This window comes from Chelonoidis abingdonii, chromosome 5, assembly GCF_003597395.2.
Source record: "Chelonoidis abingdonii isolate Lonesome George chromosome 5, CheloAbing_2.0, whole genome shotgun sequence".
Classification (NCBI taxonomy): domain Eukaryota; kingdom Metazoa; phylum Chordata; order Testudines; family Testudinidae; genus Chelonoidis; species Chelonoidis abingdonii.
In genome coordinates, this window is record NC_133773.1 from 4,423,043 (window position 1) to 4,444,861 (window position 21,819).

The window sequence follows — 21,819 nt, forward strand, 5'->3', positions numbered from 1 at the left end:
CCACAGCACTGGATTGGACATAAACAGAGAGTGATTAATTGAAGAACATGGTGAATGTGACAAATGATGGGAAACCATCCAAAAGCATGTTAATTTTTTTAATAAATTACTAAAATAGAGACTTGATTTAGGAAATGAGCATTTCCTGTCTGCCTTTTGGGTTCAGAGTAAATGCCTTACAGAGTGCGTGTCAGCTAGAAAGTTCCTGAAAGTAGAGGTACAGTATGTGTACCTGGAGCCTCCTTTATTCCTCCTCTGAGTGTGGAAATGCTCAATGCACCCACATAACCGTCCTCCTGGCTAAGCATAGTGTTGTTGCTGTTCCATCAGCAGGGGGGGTTTATGAAGGTAACTGTCCAGATCTCCAGCTCAGGTAAAGCAGCGTAACTCCATTGAAGTCAATGGAGCTGAGCCAATTTACCTGTGCTGACAGTCTGGCTCAGGGGATCATTATTATCGTTATTACAAAGTCTGATTTTCCCCCCCCTTCTTAGGCTGACCCAGCTGGACACAAGAATGAAGCTTCTGGAACCATGGAAGTTCGCCCTTATTATTCTGGCCGTCGTGCTCTTTATGGCACTAGTCATTGGTCTGCTTGTATATTTTTTGTTCTTTGGTAAGTGTGACAGTCTTGCTATCATGGGTGAATTGTACGTGCTGGGAGTTTACTATTGTGATCTTTATGTGATGTACAAAGGGTGGAATTCACCCCAGGGCGTGAGCCCATTTAGGACCTTTTAATCTCATGTTAAGGGAGTAACTAACAGTTTCCTAAAAACACCTTTTAAAAACCAGCCAATTGTCTAAAGCAGGGATTTAAAGTTTCTGTCATTCTATTTCTGTCCTGTGCTGGGGTCCAAGTAGAGTGGTTGATGGACAGTTATCACAGTAAATCCGAGGTCTACTAACATCCAGCCACTGGAGGATTATGTTCCTGTTTTAGTGCTTTATGTAATGATGTCCCTGGCTGGGTTGTCTTCAAGTACTGAACCTAGGTTGTCTGGATCCAAAAGCACAAGCCCCTACTGCTTCAGCTGAAGAAGCCGCTCTTAGCTGAAAGGAGATTGCAAATTCATAAACTTCGTACATGGTCCATCCTGTAGAGGGTGGCGGATAGAGCGGGCTCGGAAAGCCTCAAGTCATTCTGTAGCTCTGGTTCTGTGATGCACAGTGGCTTCTGCTGTCTCTGCTTCAGAGTTGTAAATAAATGTAAGCTTGGATGCAATATCCTGGGTTTAATCCTCCACTTTACCCCTGTGTGGACCAATCCTTGCACAGGGAAGTCCAAGGTGGTGTAGCCAGCACTGTGCTGCCTCTACTGCTCCCTCTTGGGGATTGGGACATGCCAGGGTAGGGCATGGAGCAGAGGGGAAGGCTTGTGGCGGGACGGAATGGGCATGTGGCTGGTGTGCCTTGTATGCTGCCACTCCCTGGCTGACAGAGTGGTCCCTGAGCACCCTATTGCAGCTGGCCTCCCTTAGAGCATCTTAAAGGCTCCTTCAGGTTAACACTGAAGACAAAGTGAGCCTCTGGCTGCCCAAGGATCAGAAGGAGCTGAAGGTGGCTTAGAGCTACCTTTGCCCACAGCACTGAGCAGAGCTCAGCTGCAGATCTAGTCCATGTAACTCCATTGACGTGGAATAAGTGAGATTAGAACCGGGAACCCAGATTCCTGTTCTGGGAGCCATGATATCTGCTACCTAGTTCTGCCACGCTACCCATCTCCGAATGGTAACCTAGGCATTGACCTTTCCTTCTCTCTCCCTCTATAGATCAGGATATGTTCTTTTACAATGGGACCTTTAAAATCACTAATGTCCAGTACAGCCGTGAGTTTGACAAGCACACCTCAAAAGAGTTCAGAGACCTGAGCACAAGCATCGAGATGCTGGTAAATCAGAACTTTTCTTTCCCCCTCCAAGGGTGTCCCTGGACGTCCTGGGCTACATGACTGGAAACCAGAATGAGATGCTGTTCTGCTCCAGGCCATAGTGTTCGGGCTCCACCCAAAGGGAAGAATAGTCTTGGGGGTAACGAAGAGGGCTAAGAGTCAGGAAATTTGCATTTAGTTCCCGGCTCTGCCATTCACCTGATGTGTGACCTGAGTCACCCAATCCCTCCATGCCTTAGTTTCCCAGTGGAAGAAATGAGAATGATAATTCCTCCCTCATAGGGTTAATTCATTAAGGCTTATAAAGCAGGCTGAAACAACGAGGAGTCTTGTGGCACCTTCGAGACTAACACATTTATTTGAGCATAAGCTTCCGTGGGCTAAAACCCACTTCATCAGATGCATGGAGTGAAAAATACAGTAAGCGGTATATATATGAAAAGAGGGGAGTTGCCTTATCAAGCCGGGGGGTGGGGGGTCATTGGCCTTGTTAGCACTACAAAAGTAACCCACTGTTGAGAATAGGTCACATCCATCTTAATTGAATTGGCCTCGTTAGCGCTGACCCCCCCACTTGGTAAGGCAACTCTCATCTTTTCATATATATACCGCTTACTGTATTTTTCACTCCATGCATCGGATGAAGTGGGTTTTACCTCACAAAAGTTTATGCCCAAATAAATTTAATCTCTAAGGTGCCACAACGACTCCTCGTTGTTTTTGCTGATACAGACTAACATGGCTACGACTCTGAAAGCAGGCTAAGATAATGCAATAGAAAGGACTGCACTCCATCTGTCTGAGGCCTTTCTCTGGCCCCATCTCAGAAGTATTTAATGTGTGTATTCTCACAGCAGCTACTACCACTTCATTTACAGCAAGTCTGGGCCATGGAGGGTGACCAGACAGCAAGTGTGAAAAATTGGGACAGGGGGTGGGGGGTAATAGGATCCTATATAAGAAAAAGACCCAAGAATCGGGACTGTCCCTATAAAATCAGGACATCTGGTCACCCTAGGGTCATGCTGGAATAGCACTTTGGGAACCAAGGGCCTGATCCAAACCCCATTGAAAGCAATGGGACTCTTTCCACTGGCTTCACTGAGTTTTGGCTCAAGCCTGACGTTGGTGCTGTGTGAATACTTAGACAGTGCAGTCTCGGTCAGTGTCTCACTATTGAGTCGCAGAGCCAGAAGCCAGGGCGGCATGCAATGCTAGCCAATTAGCCAAACACGGCACAGGCTGCAGTTCTCCGCAGCTACTGAGGTGGGCACAAGGTTGAGAATATGGGAACAGAAGCAGCAAGTGGAAGCTCTCCTGTTGAGCAGAAAGCACTGAATTCATAGCTCAGGGCAGCTGTTCCCTGACTCACTAACACGCTTGGGCGGGAGACCTGATTAATGGGAAAAATGCATTTGCTCTCCCTCGTGCTGTGTGATGTGTTAGTACAAGGTCAAACTGAGTACAGGGAACAGCTTCAACCTTACGAATGGGCTGTGACTGCGCCATGCCAGTTGGATGGTTCTTTGAAGGCAAGACTGGGTCGGAGGAGGGACGTTCATCTGTGGGCCTTGACAGGGTTAGGAGCCTAAGCACTGTAGTCTTGTATTCTGGATGCTCTCTGAACAGAACGCCTTAGCTGAGAGTGCCGTGCTCTTACACCTGATTGTGGTGTTTCACAAACATTTTCTATCCTTTTAACAGGTGACCAATACATTTCGAGCCTCCATTTTAAATAAGAAGTACATCAGGTCCCACGTTGTCAATCTGAGGTACGTACAATGAAATGCCACCTTCTTCCTCAGCAGGTCTGTTTCCTGCTTGAGATTAGCTTGAATGAACCGTTCTCCCAGTCTGGGGCGGCCAGGCAGCATGAGGGCAGGGGGAACGCACACTCACCATCAACCAGAAATTTTCAGTATCAAGATGCTGGCCTGGAGGTTATTCCACCTGCATGGCTTGCAGTTGCGGGGAGTATGGCTGCCCCTTGCCCGTTCTGCAGTCACTTACACCTGTGCAAAATGGGTATAAAAGGCTGCTGTGCTGAGCTGGTATAAGTGTCTGCACAGGATGCAGGGCAGGAGGAGTCAGAGGAAGGCCCAGTGCCTCTGTCTTTCCCACAAAAGCATCTTTATGGTCATTGACCCCCAAGAAGCCAAGATTGAGCGCTTAAGGCAGGGGTCCCCAATGCGGTGACCGCGGGTGCCATGGCATCTAAGTGTGTCCGCATACTGGCCGGTGGATGAGCATCTGCCGAAATGCCGCTGACAAGCTGCATCATCCAGGTGGCAACTCCTCTGGATGATGCTACTTGGCGGTGGCATTTCAGTGATGATGCCTATTGACGTTGCCGTTTGTTGGCAGAATTTTGGTGGATGCTCGTCTGCCACCACGGTCCTCCGTGGCTTGTCGTCTGGTGCCTGCCAGACGAAAAAGGTTAGGGACCACTGACTTAAGGTATCCACTTGACCCAAGAGGAGCAGAGAACTCTAGTGGGACCTGACCCAGTTCAAGGTCTCCAGATTGCTCTGCAAAGTAGCCCAGTGTAACAGGATCTTTCTCATCTCGATGTCCCCGAAGTGGATTTAGTGACCCCTATATCAGATGCTCATAAAGTGGAGCGGTGCATGCAATGTGATAGAGCAGTGCAAAAATAAGAAAGGCCCATGTAGTTTTGAATAACCTACCCAGAGGCAGCATCATGGAATAGGCAGGCTGCAGACTATGGCTGCTCTATAGCACGGACTACACTATGTGGTGCTGGTGTGAATGCCGTGGGAATAGTGTGTTCAGGTCCAGGTGCTTTGTTACCAGAAAGATACTGACAATTGAGAGGGGGTTCAGTGCTGAGCTAGAGAAGTCGTGAAGTTGCTGGAGGGGGACTGGCTTTCAAGGCGAGAAGGAAATCATTAAATACATGGGGCTTCACTCAGTGATGACTTAAGGCTGGGGACCATATCCAGGGGATGATCACTAAAGAAGAAGAGGAACCACTGAGTGCTGTGGAGCAGCAGGTGAAATTAGGAAAGGGTGAATTTAGGCTGCAAGGGAAGTGGTGCATGCTCCATCCTTCAACACACTTAATTCAGGTGCCTAAATGAGAGCTGTTGGGCATGAAGCTCTTCTGATTACTGCAACATGGTTCCAGTGGCCATATGTCATCTTGTGACCATGATGCACATGGTCATGTACTGAGCTCACCCTCACCACCATCGTCAGACTGGAGTTGGGATGTTGCTCTCCTTAACATCATCCTTTGCCCCCGTCCTTTTCTTTGCTCTCGGCGAGATTCCCACTGAGCTCCCCGATCACTCTGATAGGATGAGCTCAGTCAAAATCCCCTGCTAGCTGCTTAGATGCTTCCCATCCCCCTGTCTTCTTCTATTGTGTGTCAGTCCCCAGGTAAGGCCCAGAGGACCTAATGAAAATTAAAGCCATGTAGAAAGAGAGGACAATTAGCAAACACGCTCACTCACCTGTCTTTAATGTCATGTTGGTTTGCAGTCCAGATGCTGGTGGAGTGTTGGTAGAGCTTGTGCTGATGTTTGAATTCGCCTCACATGATAACAGAGAGGCTTTCTCGGAAAGAATCAAGAGCATTTTGCTTAGGCGGCTGCAGATGAACACAGGGCACTTGAAAATTGACCCTTCAACTTTTAAATTCTCAGGCAAGTTTCTTGAGCTTTCCCTTTTCTCCTTGATTTTGCTGCTCAGGCCTCCTTTTCCTCTGTGCAATGTGATTTTGTTTTATAGCCCTGATGTGAGTCCCTGCTGTTTCCTTCTTCCCTCTTCCCAAACAGCCCTGCCACCCTCATCAGCTACAGCCTGGGAGGGTACTATAAAGCTATGACAAGGATACAGCTGATGCAACTTTACCTAGTGCTACTGAAGTCAGTAGGCCAGATTCTAAGCAGACATAAATCAGTGTGACCCCGTCTACACTGATTTACACCAGCAAAAGCTCTGTCTCCAGGTTCCTTTGTTTTCACAGCATTTTGCTTCTGCTTTCAAATTTTCTAAACCAATGGTGCGAAGAGCCTTCCTGTTGGTTCACCTTATGTCTCTTGTTTTGCAGCCTCCCTTCTGGACTTGTTTCTCCCCACAGTTAGCCCCAGAATCCATATTGAATGAAGATTGCTTTTGTGTCCTTCCGTCTTCTCCCTTCCCAGCCTGCCACAGAGAAAAATGAATTTTGGTGTGGACGCAAATGAATAAAAGGTCACTTCTCCACTTTGTGGTCAGGTGCCCAAATATAAAGCCGTCACACTATTAAAAATATGCAAAACTCGGAGCATTCCACAAAAGGGCCCCTGGTTTTCTGTCCTCGCTGTTATCATGCAACAGAACTGGGCAGGACATTTTTCTTATCTCATTATTAATTTTGAGAGTTCAAAACATTTTCCTATCTTGAATCAGGATGAAGAGTCCATCTCAGATTTCTGCAAACAAACAAAAAGGGTTGGATTTGAGTCTATTGAAATATTTGGTTTCAGTTTTGAGCTCCCACCGTCCCCCATTTTTTTGTCTAGCTTACGTTTTGAAACACTTATTTTGAACCCCAAAACCAGAATTTTTTCATTTTAGAAGACATTGAAACAAACCTTTTGACAATTTTGAAAAATTTTTTCAAAAATGTTCATGTTGGGTAAGTCATCAGAACCGACCCTGGTCCACAAAGTTTTGTTTTTGACGAACTGGCATTTTTCATCTACAAATATTTCATTAAAAAATTCCCCGCCTGCTTCATTGACAGTCTCCTACTCAATGAGTTTTGCAGCCTAGCTCTTGATCTCAAGGGACGGTAATATTCCCCAGTGGACGCTGGATTGATCGCTTAGCATCAGAATGCAGCAAATGATGCAGTTGAACCATTCTGCCTGGTGCAGTCATTTTATACTCTCTAAGGAGATTCCGTTATTTTGGGGAAAAGCTGTAAAATAGGATTAATCGGAGAAGTGTTTTTTTAAATACTTTGCAGGGTATATTCTTAAGGAAAATACATATTGTAAAGCAAGCTTTTCCATTGGTTTTAGAAGTAACGGTGTTATAATTTTGACAGATCAAATGTTACAGATCTGTCACTTAAAGGACCTCCGTTTCCCACTCTTCTTACTCCCTCTCTTGTGTTGCTGTAGACTGAGGGACTTCCATGCAATACATTAGGCTCTTGTCTTGGCATGTGAATAGGACTGAACTTTATTTAGTCTCTCTTCCTTTGGGGGAGGAACCGCCCCCTGTTCAGGGTGAGTATCTGGGCGGAAAGGAGAGGTAAACACCTGTGCTATCATGAAGTGCCACCTTTCTACGTACTCCCAGCTCCATGCATGGAGCCACCCAATCCCTCCATCCCGTGATAATGCCATACACATCTAAGCATGTCTCCTGGTAACAGGAATCCGGGGTTGTAGAAGAACACTTGAATCCCTAATGGGCTGGAGACCCACTTCATCACCACACTATTTTACACTATCCCTTGCAGATAGGTACAGGCCATATGGGTATGTGGAAGCATCAGGAGTAACCATGACAATGCAGGAGCACTGGGTCCGACTCCCTGCTTGCTGTATCTTGGGGTCTTCCCAGGCTGAGATAATAGCCAGCCGCAGTTCCATTGTAATGGATGGAATGCCTCCAAGGAATGGAGTCGGACTCAGTTAACATGGTTTCCTCATGGCCCTCCTTGGAAGAGATGAAGCTTTTGTGTGTGGAGCAGAGAAGCTGGTGCCTCTCACCAGCATGTGAGATTTGCCCCGCAATGAGTGAGAGTGTAGTTCTCCATCTCCCCGGACAGTAACTCTCCCATATGGGTGTCTGATTGCTTACAGTGAGAATCATGCTCATACTGAGCTGGCGAGGTGTTGGCAAAGGTGCTTAAATAACTAATTGTGCTGATATGTTGCATTCAACCAGATAGTTTTTTAATGATCCAATTACAGGCAATGGTTACTTTTTAAATTGCAACACCGAGACATAATCTGATCAGCTTTATAGCTATGAAGTACAGTGGCTATCTTTCAGTTGCTTTTCTTGGTTATCCTGGCCTCAACATAAGCAACGATGTCAGGATAATTATGCTAGCCATATTGTGTAACTTGTAGGAACACAGGAATTGCTGCGCTGGATCAGGTCAGGGGTCCATCTTTCCCAGTATCGTGTTTCCAACAGTGTCTAATACCAGGTGCTCCAGAGGAAGAATTACTGTAACAGAGCATTATGGAATAATCTGCCTTTATGGGAAATTTCCCCTTATGCCAAACAGTTAGTGGTTAGTTAATCCCTTGAATCAGAGGAGATTATGTCCATTATGTATCTTTCCTATCTAATAAACCCTGTGCATGATCTCATTATCCATATCAATGGCTCTAGCTCTCTTTGGTTTTGGATGGAGTGTCTGTAAGCACTGGGCTAAAGTAACTCTGTAAATGCAACCGACTGCTAACGTGCTGTGCGGATGAGCATGGTATAAAACCCTAAATGGATTAGTTCAGATAAGATAAGGCTGCAAGTCAGGACATCACCATTTGCTGGATCCAAGTTGTAATCAGCCACTGCTCTTTCTTATAGAAAGTTTACATGACACTCTAATGAATGGACACCCCTGTTTGCCCTCCCTCATAATACTAGAGAGCAACAGGGCAATCAATTACATTACAGGTGGCAAATTTAAAACTGATACAAGGATTCCCCCACCACACACACACAAAAATAATGCACAAGTAATCTATGGAACCCATTGCCACATGATACCACTGAATCCAGGAGTTTAGCAGGATTCCAGTCTTGAAGCCAAGTGACTATCTGAGGGCTCGTACTTGGGGGACCCCACAGTAGCCTAATCAAGTCCCAAATAGACTTACTAACTGTGAAATCCCCCCTCAAATAGTAAGGCATGTTCATCTGTCTCCTGTTACAATACCCCTGGCAGCACCCCAAAACAATCATCACTTATGTCCCACAAAGACTTTAAGGAAATCCACCCTGACCAACTGAGACAGGAAGTGTGAGCTGTTCTGACTGTCTGCTGTGTGTTTCATTTCAGAGATGAAGAAGGAAAATGGAGAACACTTTTTCAACAACTGTAAGTACAAGCAGTTGTTGGGCCTTAGGGACATGCTATTGTGGGGTTCCATGCTTTCCGGGTTTCAGTGACTTCTGCATGAGGTGTGCTCAGTCTATAAGCAGAAAGGTGATTCTTCTGACTGACCATGCTATAAAATCTGCAGGTCAGCCTGGCACCCAGAAAGGGGATTACCCAGCTGAAATGCAGGTAACAATTCTGTTGAGGGTGCATGAGTCAGAAGAGAAATCAGCTCACTTTCTTGTAGCTGGGTTGGCGCTGCAAAGCTCATAGGACTAGGTGTTTGGACAGTGGGGTGATGTGGGGGCCATATATGTACCTAGGCATTGTCTACATGGGGACTTATCCCCTGTGGCTGAAACAGAGGTGATGTGTGTTGTTTAGGAAGAAATAGGGACAAGCTTCCCCCTGCCCCGCTGATGACTAGCTTGCATCTCCTGGTGGCTGGGAGCTCCAGGGAGTCTCTCTAAGAGGGGAGGGGGTGACTTTAGTGCTGATGAAAGAGAGCAAGTGTCCTGCTTCTTGCCTTTTGGACATATGGAAGTGTCAGGAGGCTTTTTCAGTCCTTGCTGCTCCTCCCGGCTGCTGCTCTTTCTCCTGGTTGTTTAGAAGTGTTAGGGAGTGGCCTTCAGGCCAGAGTACTGGCTAGCTCCTTTCCCCTTCCCGTGGGCCTTAAAGAGGGTGCTGGAGAGATGGCCCTTTGCTCCTCCCAATCTCTGATTGTAGGGCTTCTGGAGCATCTGCTCAACAGGCCAACCCCATGCTTAACATTACGTGTGAGAGTAAGTTTGTGAGCCTGTCCCTTATTCTAGCTGGACCTCGATTCCCTACAAAAAGTGTATTATAATAATACCCCTTGTCTCCCAGTCTGTGTCTGCCTTGTCTAGTTAGACCCTAAGGTCTGTGGCGCAGGAACTCTATCTGTGTTTGTACAGGGCCTAGCGCAGTGGTCGGCAACCTTTCAGAAGCGGTGTGCCGAGGCTTCATTTATTCACTCTTATTCAAGGTCTCGCATGCCAGTAATACATTTTAATGTTTTTAGAAGATCTCTTTCTATGAGTCTGTAATATATCACTAAACTATTGTTGTATGTAAAGTGAATAAGGTTTTTAAAATGTTTAAGAAGCTTCATTTAAAATTAAATTAAAATGTAGAGCCCCCTGGACTGGTGGCCAGGATCCGGGAAGCGTGAGTGCCACTGAAAATCAGCTCGCGTGCCGCAGGTTGCCTACCCCTGGCCTTACACAATGGCGCCCTGATCTCTGCCGGCCCCTCTAAACAGAAGCCAAAATTATTCCCTAGCATATATTTTCAGTGCCTCCCAGCCCTAAGTCTGTAGTGTTTAAAAACAGGATCCACTCACATTCTAGCCATTAATGATCATGTGAGGGACAGAGAGATTGATTTTCTTCTGGCGACAGATGTAACTGATATTATTTGTACCTGGTGACTCAAGAAGTGAGAGATTTATTGGCAGGAATCCCTAGTAGGCAATGTACATTGCATCAGTAGGGGCTGGTCTAAAACTCATTGAAGTCAACGGAAAGACTTCCACTGACTTTGCATGAAGCCCATAGTCTTTGGGCTTTTTGCCATATTATTTTTATTCAGCACTGCAGTTAGAGTATTGGTGCATCTCTTTGGAAATTACACAGTAGTTAAGTGTTGCAATTTCAGTAACCATGGTTGAAGTAATTCCCAGTGTCACTTTTTTGCAGTTTTATACCAGTTTTTATTCTCCATTGTGCATTGTTACTAGCTCAGGGACTCTGCAGTAATGGAAAGGAATGGACGTACCTGTCCTACAGGTTTTCAGGACACGGTGTCTGCAGACAGATCCCATTCGCAGCACCGTGTCTCATGTACGTGCTGCGGTGCAGGTCCTGGTCCTGAGCTGTTAAGCTATCGAACAGATATGGTATGTATGAGCTGTGATGGCTCGTAACTCCCCACCCATCCCGCTGACAGGTGGGAGAGTCCCTTGTTCTGCTGCTTTGATTGCTTGATTCATCCTCCTCCCTGCTGCTGCCTGGGGAAACGTTCCTCTGTGCTGGAAGCCTGCCACTCAACTTGTTTGTTCCTAAAACTTTGTTGGGGGGGAAAAGGTATTTTCATTTAGCTCAGACAAATATGTGGAGGCATAGGCCCACCTGCTGGTGAGGTGCCATCATGAACACTGAGTTGCAGAAATGACACCCACAGTCATACCTGAGAGGCACGGACCTACCTGCCTGGAGCTATCTATCTTTTGCAGAGGTTAGCCTTTGGAGAACATGCCTCTGTCCGGCTATCTAGCTGCCATACTGTGCTGCTTTGTGTGACCAAGGTGAGAGCTTTCAAGGTGGCAATCCTACCACTGCTGGATCCATCACCATCCCTGAAGTGGAATGAACGAGTCCCCTATTGGTCCAGCTGCTGGTTTCTCTCCAACTCTGGTTGTGAAGGAGCTTCACTGAGTAGCTACAACTGGCTGCAGTAGATGCGTGTCCACCTTGCTCCCCACAACAACTCTGCCTTGTTTAGTGGTTTGACAATAGGTGCCAGCTGTGTCAGTCCACCAAATGGGCATTCCCAGTCCTTGGGACTTGCATGTTAGCACTGACTGAGACTGATGACAGCAGCACCACAGATATGCTGTGAATATTCAGCTCCTCGCTGTTGTATCCTTGGAGTCTTGGCATACGCTCGGCTGTGTGTGGCTCTGTGCTGCATGGACAGGTTGTATATTCTGACTTCGAGAGCTGTTTCACATAGAGCTGAGTGAGAAACAGTTTTCCCATCCCATGAAAATGGTGTGGGACTTCCTGTTCTGCACTGGGGTGAAGCCAAGGCCCCTTGAACCTTTTCAGAAACAAATGAAAGGGGCAGCCCCCAAGGAGAGCCAACAGCCTGGGGGTCCAGGCACTCACTTGCGATGTGGGTTCAAGACCCTGATCTATATCTGGCAAAGCACAGGCTAGAAAATGAGTCACCCACAGCCTGGAGCGCCGGAACTGGGGCAGCCAGGGGGCCACGGCCCCATCACTTTTAAAAGCGAGAGGACATAGTCCTCCCACCTTTCACCAGTCGTAAGGTGAGCAATGGGTGGGAGGAGGCAGAGAGGAGTGAGTGGGGGGTGGGGCAGCATGGGGGCGGAGCCTTGGGAGAAGCGGCAGCATGGGGGCGGGGCCTCAGGGGAGGGGCAGGGGAGGGCCGCAGTTTGGATGATAGTGTCCCCCCACACACACTTTTAGGGAGCTGCTGCTATTCCTGGCTCTAAACACCATGCCCTTGGCTATTCTGGGATGGTGATAGGGTTCATGTCTCACACTCACCCATAGAAATTCCATTCTGGACCTGAGACGACATCCTGATGAACGTTCTGGTTTTGACAAATCTGGATTTTCCAAAGGAAAACAAGTTTCACTGAAAAATCCCCAGCCTGCTCTAGTTCCAAATGCAGACTGGACTACACCTCTCCTGAGTGGATACGGCTGCCTCCAAAAGGACCAGGCAGCTCTGAGATTTGTTCACAAATGTAATCATGGATGGAATGAGAGCCTGGAGTCCCTGCTGGTCACCTCCCTGTAGGAGGAGTTGCCCACAGTTTTGAGTCCCAGGTGGATGCTGGTAAAATCTCTGCTCCCAGTGAGAGCTGCTGGGTACTGAGCACTTCCACAGATCCAGCCATGAGTGTCTGTATATAGGCTGCTTGCTGGATCTACACTGCTCGCGCTGGCACATCCCAAGGTATCAGCTAGACCTTATGCCTTGGGCTCAGTGCTTTGAAGTCTTGCTTGCCGCTGTGCATACCCTGTTGGTGCTTGACACAGCTCCTCCCTGGTTGTGTAATTACTGCCAGCAAAGCACTGAGCATCCCACTTCTCACCTGATATGCAGCCAGCATCCAGAAGGAACTGACGGAAGCCTCTGATTGCTCCAGACCCATTCCTGCTCACAGTGATAGACGGGGACCCCCACCGACAGCTGGGGACAGCGGTAGACCTCGATGTCTTCTTTCAGTCAGAGCTCTCTGGTCTCGTGAAGGGTTTTGTGCTCACCCTGGACTGACAATGCATCGTCCTACTGCTAGTGCCACGTGTACGCGCAGTCAAGCCTTGCGCTGTGACTCCAAGGACAGAGTGACCAGCTATCCCAGTTCAGCCCGAGCTGGCAGCTTTTCCATAACCGGTGTTGATGCGTGCTCTGGCTATGTCAGTGCTCCACCCTGGGCATTGACCTGCAGCATACCATACCTGACTGAGGTCTGGGGGACCATATGGAAGATGATGTTCAGGGGGCATACTTCAACACTGAGGATGTGGGACCGAATATAGCTTCACTGGGGAGGAAGAGAAAGCCAATTACCATTTCCCAGGCCTTTACACAGGTCACAGAGACAAGGCTGAGGTCATAGCTTTTATTTGGGGATCACCCAGACCCCTGTTGTTGCGTGTATTGCAGCAGTGGCTAACGACTCTAGCTGAGATCAGGGCCCCATTGTGTGGGGTGCTGTACAAGCACAGAGTAAGAGATAGGTATTTGTCCCAAAGAGCTTACCATCGACACAAGGAGAGAGAGGAAACAGCTAAAGTGACTTAGGTCATACAATAGGTAAGTGGCAGAGATGGGACTAGAACCCAGGTCACCTGAATGCTTGTCTAGTTCAGTGCCACATTCTTTGGACCCCAGTGCCTCTCGGCAAGGCAGATCTATTGTGGTACTTGGCAATTGGGGGTTCAGGTCTGAACCACTGGCCGTTTGCGCTGTGGCACCATCCTCATACTGTACTGAGACTGTTGCTGAGGTGGTTGAAGGCATCTCTGCCTAGCGTTGCCTCAGGCTACACAATATGGTGCAAGAGCCTTCTGTTGCCTCAGGCAGGAGTTTCTACAGGCATAAGTTTAAAGGGACAGTGCCTGTGAGCAGTGGTTTATTCTGGGGCCTGACTTCCTTCCCGCTGAGCAGTATGTGACTCTGCAGTTGGCATAGTGCTCACTAGTGAAACACTTGCAGAGTTAGCTAGTACTTCAGGAGTACAGAAGGCCGAGTCAGACACTTAAACGTAATCTTTACATCAGTTATTCAGGACTCCCGGTAGGTTTTAAACCCAAAGAATAATAAGCATCTAATTTACGTTGCGTTTTGCATTTTGCTAAGCTTAGGCAATGAAGATAGACTAGTCAGTTTCACTCTTTTTTAGAATTGGGTTCTAGTCAATTCCACCATCTGGCTATCCTGCACTAGCACAATGCTGCAGTATTGAGGTTGCAGACACTGCAAAAGAACTCCTATTAAACTATTTCCGTTTAAAAAACCATAATGGAAACATTCCTGTTCATTTTACAAAGGCGTGCTCTTATAACACCTGAATTTTAAGATAACGTGACCTGACTAGAGCTGGGCAAAAGTTTTTTGACTGATAGATTTTTTTTAATAAAAAAATGTCTTTTTTTTTTTTCTGTGCTCCCAAATTATTTGTGAATTTGGGTCAACAAATAGTTGTGGCTGAGAAAACAATGGAAAAAATTCAAAGAAATGTTTCATTTCAGAATGTTGTTTTGTTCTGACTTTTCATCTTGAAATGGCATTTCAAATTCAAATTTGGGCAATTAAGAAAATATTCAAAAAGAGTGAACTCCTGTCCACAGGATCTGTGCTGTGGCCTAGCTTTTAAACAGCCCTTTGGAGGAAACCTGTCAGTGTGCCAGACCCACATCGGTTGGCCACATGGCCTCAACACCTCAGAGACTGAACCTCTGGGCTTCACCCCTCCTGCCTCACACCAAGATCTCCGCCTAGCAAGACTGGCTGAGATAGACGCCTGGTCTGAGACCTTCACTCTCTTCAGGGACCAGTGCACTTCAGCAAACATTTTCAGTGACCCCAGGCCGCCTTTTCAAAACAGAGTAGGATTTATTAGTCACCTGGAACACAGCAGTGGGAAGTCCTTAGGTTAGCACAGAGAAATAGACATAGTCCATTTTGGCCAAGCCAGCTTTCCATCCAGCAAAGCTGCCAAGGAGTCCTTCTGGCTTGCCATCTCTCTCTATCAGTCCCAAGTGAGAGCTGCCAACCCTTATCTCAGCCCCCTGACGCTTTTCTGTCCAGTTCCTGCAGGCCTTTGCTGAGTTCACACATTCCGCCTGTCAAGTATTTGCCCTCGGATAAGTGTTAATTGCTCAGTTCTTGGGGCTTCTGTTATCTCTGTGGACCTGCCACTGATATGGATCGGTTTCAGTCAGTCTTTTACCAACCCACTCATTCCACCCCAGATTGTTACATGACACAATACTTTGTCTCCTGCTTTGCCCCAAGAGCACTCTTGTGTAGCCATTCGGTAGCAGTGAAAAGTACAGAGAGAAACAGGCATGCACAGGAATCATAAAAATATTTCAGAAAATTCACACTTTTGTCAGACCCCTTCCCCCCGAACTCCTCCAAAAAACCCAAACCAACAACAACAAAAATAAAAACCCAACCTGCTTAAATTGAAACAAAATCTAAAAAAAAAAAAAAAAAAAAATTGAATCGGCCAAAACAGTTCAGGTCTGTTATCAATTCAAACACGTCTTTTGAGTTGATGAAAAATTTTGAACAAAATTTGGTTTTCTTTAAACCTAAAAATTGATTTTTTGTTCAGTTCTAGACCCAACACAATCTGTTGTATGAAATATACTTTAATAGATCTCTAGGAAAATCCATATTTATGACATCCTCCAGACAAATGTTGACCTTACAGGTAATGGACAATAATAGATGGAGTTTAGCTTAGTCCTACCTGCAGTTGTGTTTTACTTCTGGGTTACGATTTAGATGTGTATTTAGTTTTTAAATGTTTTTACTATTCTTTAAGAGATCATCTCATTATTTATAACAACAACTGTGTTTTTCTTTATGCAGCTAGATGGAAGGATGAATATGTTTTAGATACAAGGGGTGGTTATTTAAATGGCATAATTATAAATATAATATATTTTGGTTCATTCTTATTTTAAGACCATCTGGTTTTTGTTATCATTATACTTGGCTATGTATGTCTTCTGTGTGCCTAATACTTTGTGTGTGTGTGAAGTCTCGCCTTGTGTGACTGTGGTTGAATATCAATGCAGCTGTGGTATCACATCTGTTTATCGGAATGCTGTTCATTTGATGACAGCCATGTTATAGCAAAATGCAAGCAGCCATTTGTGTTCAGCATGCTGGGAACATACACCAAACAAAAGCCTGTCTTTCTTTCCTGGGGAGCAGTCCAGCTAAGTCGGTCCTTTCTTTGATAGGTTGTGGGATACGAACAAGTAAATCACCTTCTTACACGGACAGAATAACCGGAGGCACGTCTGCCCAGGATGGCGAGTGGCCTTGGCAGGCTAGTCTTCAGCTGAGCGGTATCCATCGCTGCGGCGCGACGCTGATCAGTGACATGTGGCTTGTAACTGCAGCTCACTGCTTTAGAGGGTAAGATCCTAGCTTGGGGACAGAATGCTGTAAAAACTGTGTGCCCGTACAGACACCAACCTGGAATTCTGTGACATTTGGAACCAAAACAGAACACCTACATGTATCCGGGTTCTGATCCTCCAGTTTGGCTGGGCTGAGCTGAGCTGAGAGGTGGTGGAAGACAAAGATGGCTGTAGTCTACCTTTCAATTCTGCCCAACCCACGGGCTGCTGGGTGTCAGTTCAGCCACTAGTGCAAGTTAGAGCAACCTTGGGGCTGTTCTAACTTATACCAGCTGACAATATCCCTCAGGGGATTGCTGGAGCACAGCAATGTTCCGGCTATGCTCTGTGCTTCCCAACACATGTAGCCCTGCATTTGGGTGCCTAACTGGGAGCTGAGCTCTTTGAAAAATTGTCTGTGTATGCCTGTGATCTAACCTTGTATCTCTTTCAGACAACCAAATCCCCTTAGGTGGACAGCTAGCTTTGGGACAGTCATAAGGCCTCCGAAAAGCAGAAGATCTGTCCGCAACATAATCATTCATGAAAAATACACTAATGCCATTCCAAACCACGATTATGACATTGCTGTTGTGCAGCTCTCCTCTCCCGTGGAATTTACAAACGACATACGCATGGTCTGTCTCCCCGAAGAATTTTACGTCTTCCCACATAACACTACCTGCTTCGTCACGGGATGGGGCGCTTTACAGAATGAAGGTGAGTGTCTCCTCAAAGAGCCCTACCATGACGTTTCATATTTAGTTAGTTTTCAGTTCATTATGCTGTTGAACGTGGTTTCTTATGTGATTAGTCTGGGGGCTAATGAGTCATTGGCACAGCTTACCAAAGAAAGCAGGACATTCATTCTGATACAAAGGTTCTAAATTGGGATTGGCTATCTTTCTAAATGAGACGTCTCAGCTCGAGACAGCAGCTGTTGCGTTCGCTTATGCAGTGGCGAAGAATAATTCCTTCCACTGCATGAGTCACTGCGTGAAGTTTTACAGGAGGTCAGGCCAGGTGATCAGAACGGTCCCTTCCGACCTTCAAACCTATTACCAGGCTGAGCATCTGTGTGTTTATACAGGTTGGCTCAGTACATTGTATTTGGCATTTTCTGGCTTTCCAGTGGTGGTCTGGGACATGGCAGAGCTGCAAGCCGCTAGTGGCAGTCACTCGTTGCTGTTTCTGCCATTACCAAGGCTAAGCAGATTTCATTCGTGCATTCAGTCACCAGCTTCCTTTCTGTGCCATTGCCTTTGTTTTTACATCTGGCATCAGCTTGGTATAATCTAGCTTCCAGAACCTTTAAACTTGCCCTAGAAGTTCTCTTCACCTAAGCGCTATTTGGTCCTAATTCAGGAGCCAATTTAGCAAAGCACATGCTTAACTTTAAGACACATTGACATCAATGAGACTTAAAGCTTAAGAGCATAGTTGAATTGGAGCCTGGATCTATATTAGACTCTTGCTGTGATCGTGGAGTGTCCAAAGTCATATTCTGATTGAGGTTTTCTGATCCCACAGAGCACAGCTGGGACCTTGGCACCAGAAATCCCTGTGCTCATTATGTTAGAGGAATGAGGTTGAAGAATGAATGGGGTGGGGGACTTGGATTAAGGCACCCTTTGGGAAGGATAGAAGCTGAAAGGCAGCTGGGTAAGGGGTTTGGAGCAAGTGAGAGGCTGAAGGAGGATATACTGTTCTCTTCCCAAAGTGTCAACCTGGCCACTTCCTTTAGGTGCTGAAATGGAAGCTGTGATGGTCTGGTTCCTCCTGCTCCTCCCAGGCCTTGTAAATTCTAAACCTTTGCTTTCCCTTTTAGGTCCAAGCATTAATAATCTTCGGCAAGCGGAAGTGAAAATCATAGACACGAACATTTGCAACAGAGCAGAAGTGTACAATGGGGCCATCACACCTGGGATGGTGTGTGCTGGATACTTGGAGGGGAAAATAGATGCCTGCCAGGTAGGTCTAATCGCAATGCCAAGAACTGATCAGTGTGAGAACTGCTGACAGATACTTCCTCGCGCCTGGTGGTCTCTGAACATACACATTTTAACAGGCTACACCTGTGTCCAGCTCAGGGTTCTGATTTACAGAGCCCTGAGCTCCAATGAGAGCTGGGGAGGGAAGGGGTAGTCTATTACGATCCATAACTTCAGAGCAGATTAGTTATGTCTGCGCCAAAGACACCCATGATAGCAGATGGCTATTTTTGGAGATTGTAAAAATCCAGGGATGACACTAAGAAAGAAATAGGACACTATAAGGGGGTGGGGCAGGGGATGTGCGCAAGAGGGGACAAGAAGGGGCACGCCCCTTGTCCCCCCCCCCCCAGTAATCATTGGGGGCATAGAACTTCTCCAGCCCTGGGACCGTGGAGGCAGGGAAGATTGAGCTCCGGCCGGGGCTTAGGGCAGAGTGGAGGGAGGGAAGATCAGGCTGAGGGGGACAGCGAGCTTCTGTGACCCCCCCAAATGGGGTCATATTTAAATTCCTGTGCTCGCCCCTGGGGTGAGGTTTTGCAATAGTGAACATGGGGCATGTACCCTGAACAACTGCAATGACAGAACTGTAGGGGCCTGATTCTCGGATGGTGTAAATTAGCATAGTTCCATTGACTTCAGGAGACCGAGGCTGATTTACAGCAGGTGAGGCTTTGTGTGTGTAGGAGAGAGAGTATATTCATGAGGGTGTGGTATGGTATAAAGGTTTCACCAATGTATGTTTGAGGTGGGCACACAATGACATTGACCATCTTCTCAATAAATGCAGTGAAGATTGATTTCTACTGAGGCTGTTTAATGCCTTTCTCACAATTGACAACAGAGTCTCTGTTGCCCTGTGAGTCTCAGGAACATTGTGGATAATTGTTCCCTGCACGTTCCAGTTTGCAGTGCGGTGCACTCTGTGCCGGCTGCAGCTGTCAGCACTGGCTGCCCTGGCATGCAACTTAGAGCAGGATTTTCAAATGCATTTAGTGCTGGCCTAGTTCTGCGTCCCTGTAATCAATGAGGCTATTATCACTGGCTCCAGCAGGAGCAGAGCTAGGCCACAACGGAGTGCATTTGAAAATCCCACCCTCCATTTTCAGTACTGGGCTGGCAGTGGTTCCAGTTAAGATCGGGGCCCCATTTTGCCAGGCGCTAGAGGAACACATTTAACAATATGCACCAAACCATAAAGCGCTTGCGATCTCAAATACGTATTTTAAGTTTGTAATTACATGAATCAATACTGACCCTGGGGCAAGCCCATGATATAAGATTGGCTAATCTGACCACCATTATATTGGGAATCAATTAATTAGTTCTTTTTTCCTCCCCCCTCCCCGGCAGGTCATCAATTTGGAGTGTGGGAGTAGTTTACCTTTATTAAAGCATGCATGGCAACAGCTGTTATTGCTGGGCGTAGAATTCCCTAGTCCTTTGATAATTCCAGCTACATTGTTTGACCTTCTAAGACCGTCTGCAGCAGTAAATTTCCTCAGGCTAGCTGAGTGGTTTGAGATGACTTATTTCGTTTATCCTAAATGGATTCACTTTGGATAATTATGATAATTACAAAAACATTTACCCTGTTTAATCGTCACCGTGCTTGTAAACATTCATTGAATCGTCACCGTGCTCCTGTAGTTGAGGTTTGTATAAACTATTGCACCTGTTTTACAGACGTGGAAACGAATGAGGAGTGACTGGGCCATAAGGTCAGGATTTTCAAAACTCGGTGCCTATGTTTAGGTTCCTAAAGCCTTATTTAGACACCTAAGTAATTGGTTTGATGTTCAAAAGTGCTGAGTACCTAAGAGCCCCTACTGAATTCAAGAGTTGCTGCTGCCTGCTAGAAATGTCTGAAAATCACATCACTTATTTAACTACTTCAGTAAAGATACAGGAGCTTGAAATGAGGCTGCTATTTTTGAAAATATTGGCCCTAGATCTGTATTTAGGCATCTAAGTAAAAGTCGATGGATTCACAGAGGGCATAAGACCATCCAGTTTGCTACATTAAGGAGCTCTGGGTGCTTAGCACTTCTGAAACATGCGTCTCTTCCATTTTGGTGCCTAATGTAGGAGACTAACTCTGTGTTTCTAGATTTGAAAATGTTGGTCTAAGTGAATGAAGGAGTCTATTTCAAAGATGGGATTTTAACTGACTCCTGAAAGGCACATGTTAGTGGCTAGAAATAGGATAATATCCCTTAAAATATAGTTTGTGAGCCCCTAGTGGTGCTCACTGTATTACATGATTTAGAAGCCACAGAACCCGACCAGAGCAGCGTATGTCTAGGTAGCCAAGGCTTGCACGTTGTGTGTATTCAAGTGTGAAAAATCAGGATGGGGGTGGGGGGTAATAGGAGCCTATATAAGAAAAAGACACAAAAATCGTGACTGTCCCTATAAAATCGGGACATCTGGTCACCCTAATTCAATATACATAATTATTCGGGCCCCAGCATGCCTGTGTAGTTTCTTCATTTATTGTAAAAACAAAATGAGACAACACTATTAGAGTAAGTCTCCCGTCAGAAGATGGAGGAATATATAGCCCTTCTGCCCACCTTGCATATACTGAGAGGGCAAGATGCAGCTCCTATCAGTGAAGTTGGTAGAAAAAGTCCTTCTGGAATACTAGAAATAACTTAACCACCAACCAATAGCCTGTGATCTTATTCTCAAGTGTGATGTTACTTACGTAGTAAACGAATTTGAACAATTAGCTTTAATATTTACTTTAATATTTAAATACCCCCCCTGCTTTGCTCTCAATTCCTTCCTGCTGAGTTCCACCTTTCTCTCCCTGTAGGGTGACTCTGGTGGCCCCCTGGTCACTGAAGATCGTAGAGGAATCTGGTACCTTGTTGGAATAGTGAGCTGGGGAGACGAATGTGCTAAAAGAAATAAACCAGGTGTCTACACTCGAGTGACTTACTATCGAGATTGGATCGCCGCAAAAACTGGCATCTGAAGGAGTCACAAGTGGGTTAAACTGCATAGGCTGGGTATACAAGCCAGGAACTTCAAAACACTCTTTACCAGTCTTTACCACTCTGTTTACTATCCAAAGCAAGCGCCGGCTTAGCTTGTGGTGATATTCTTACTGCTCAGTGACTCATCTTTGAACTGAATTGCTCTGGCCTGTCAGAGGAGAGGAACAAACTCATTCTAACTTGCACAAGGAGCACAAATTACTGGCTGATTTACCACTTAAGAGAGTGCATCTGCTGCTTCCAGGAAAAGCAGGTTATTCTGCATCCTCAGCCCAGGACTGAGAATAACTCTGCTTTCCACCCTCTGTGCTACTCACCTCCTGCTGGGATCAGATGTCTTGGACACCGTTTTCCAGGCTGAGCAGAATGTCCCCCTGGCTGGAACCCATCCACGCAAATTGTCAATCACCTGCGATTGAGCCGCAGCAATTCC

The 21,819-nt window shown here is 46.3% G+C and overlaps 1 protein-coding gene across 1 annotated transcript; it reads left to right on the plus strand.

Annotated features, from left to right (window-relative positions):
* Positions 1-516: 516 nt before the first annotated feature.
* LOC116830040 (transmembrane protease serine 11E-like) lies at positions 517-21,364 on the plus strand. The gene is made up of 9 exons (XM_032789227.1): positions 517-616; positions 1,773-1,891; positions 3,596-3,663; positions 5,396-5,559; positions 8,931-8,969; positions 16,229-16,406; positions 16,845-17,110; positions 18,219-18,361; positions 21,203-21,364. The coding sequence occupies exons 1-9, from the start codon at positions 517-519 to the stop codon at positions 21,362-21,364; spliced, it is 1,239 nt and encodes a 412-aa protein (XP_032645118.1).
* Positions 21,365-21,819: the final 455 nt, after the last annotated feature.

What these genes read in the sequence shown, in the direction of transcription:
- LOC116830040 (XM_032789227.1), top strand. Translation starts at nt 517, where the DNA reads ATGAAGCTTCTGGAACCATGGAAGTTCGCCCTTATTATTCTGGCCGTC. An exon ending in AGAACACTTTTTCAACAACT is followed by an intron (nt 8,970 to 16,228) that starts GTAAGTACAAGC and finishes TTTCTTTGATAG; the next exon opens with GTTGTGGGATACGAACAAGT. An exon ending in GGGCGCTTTACAGAATGAAG is followed by an intron (nt 17,111 to 18,218) that starts GTGAGTGTCTCC and finishes TTTCCCTTTTAG; the next exon opens with GTCCAAGCATTAATAATCTT.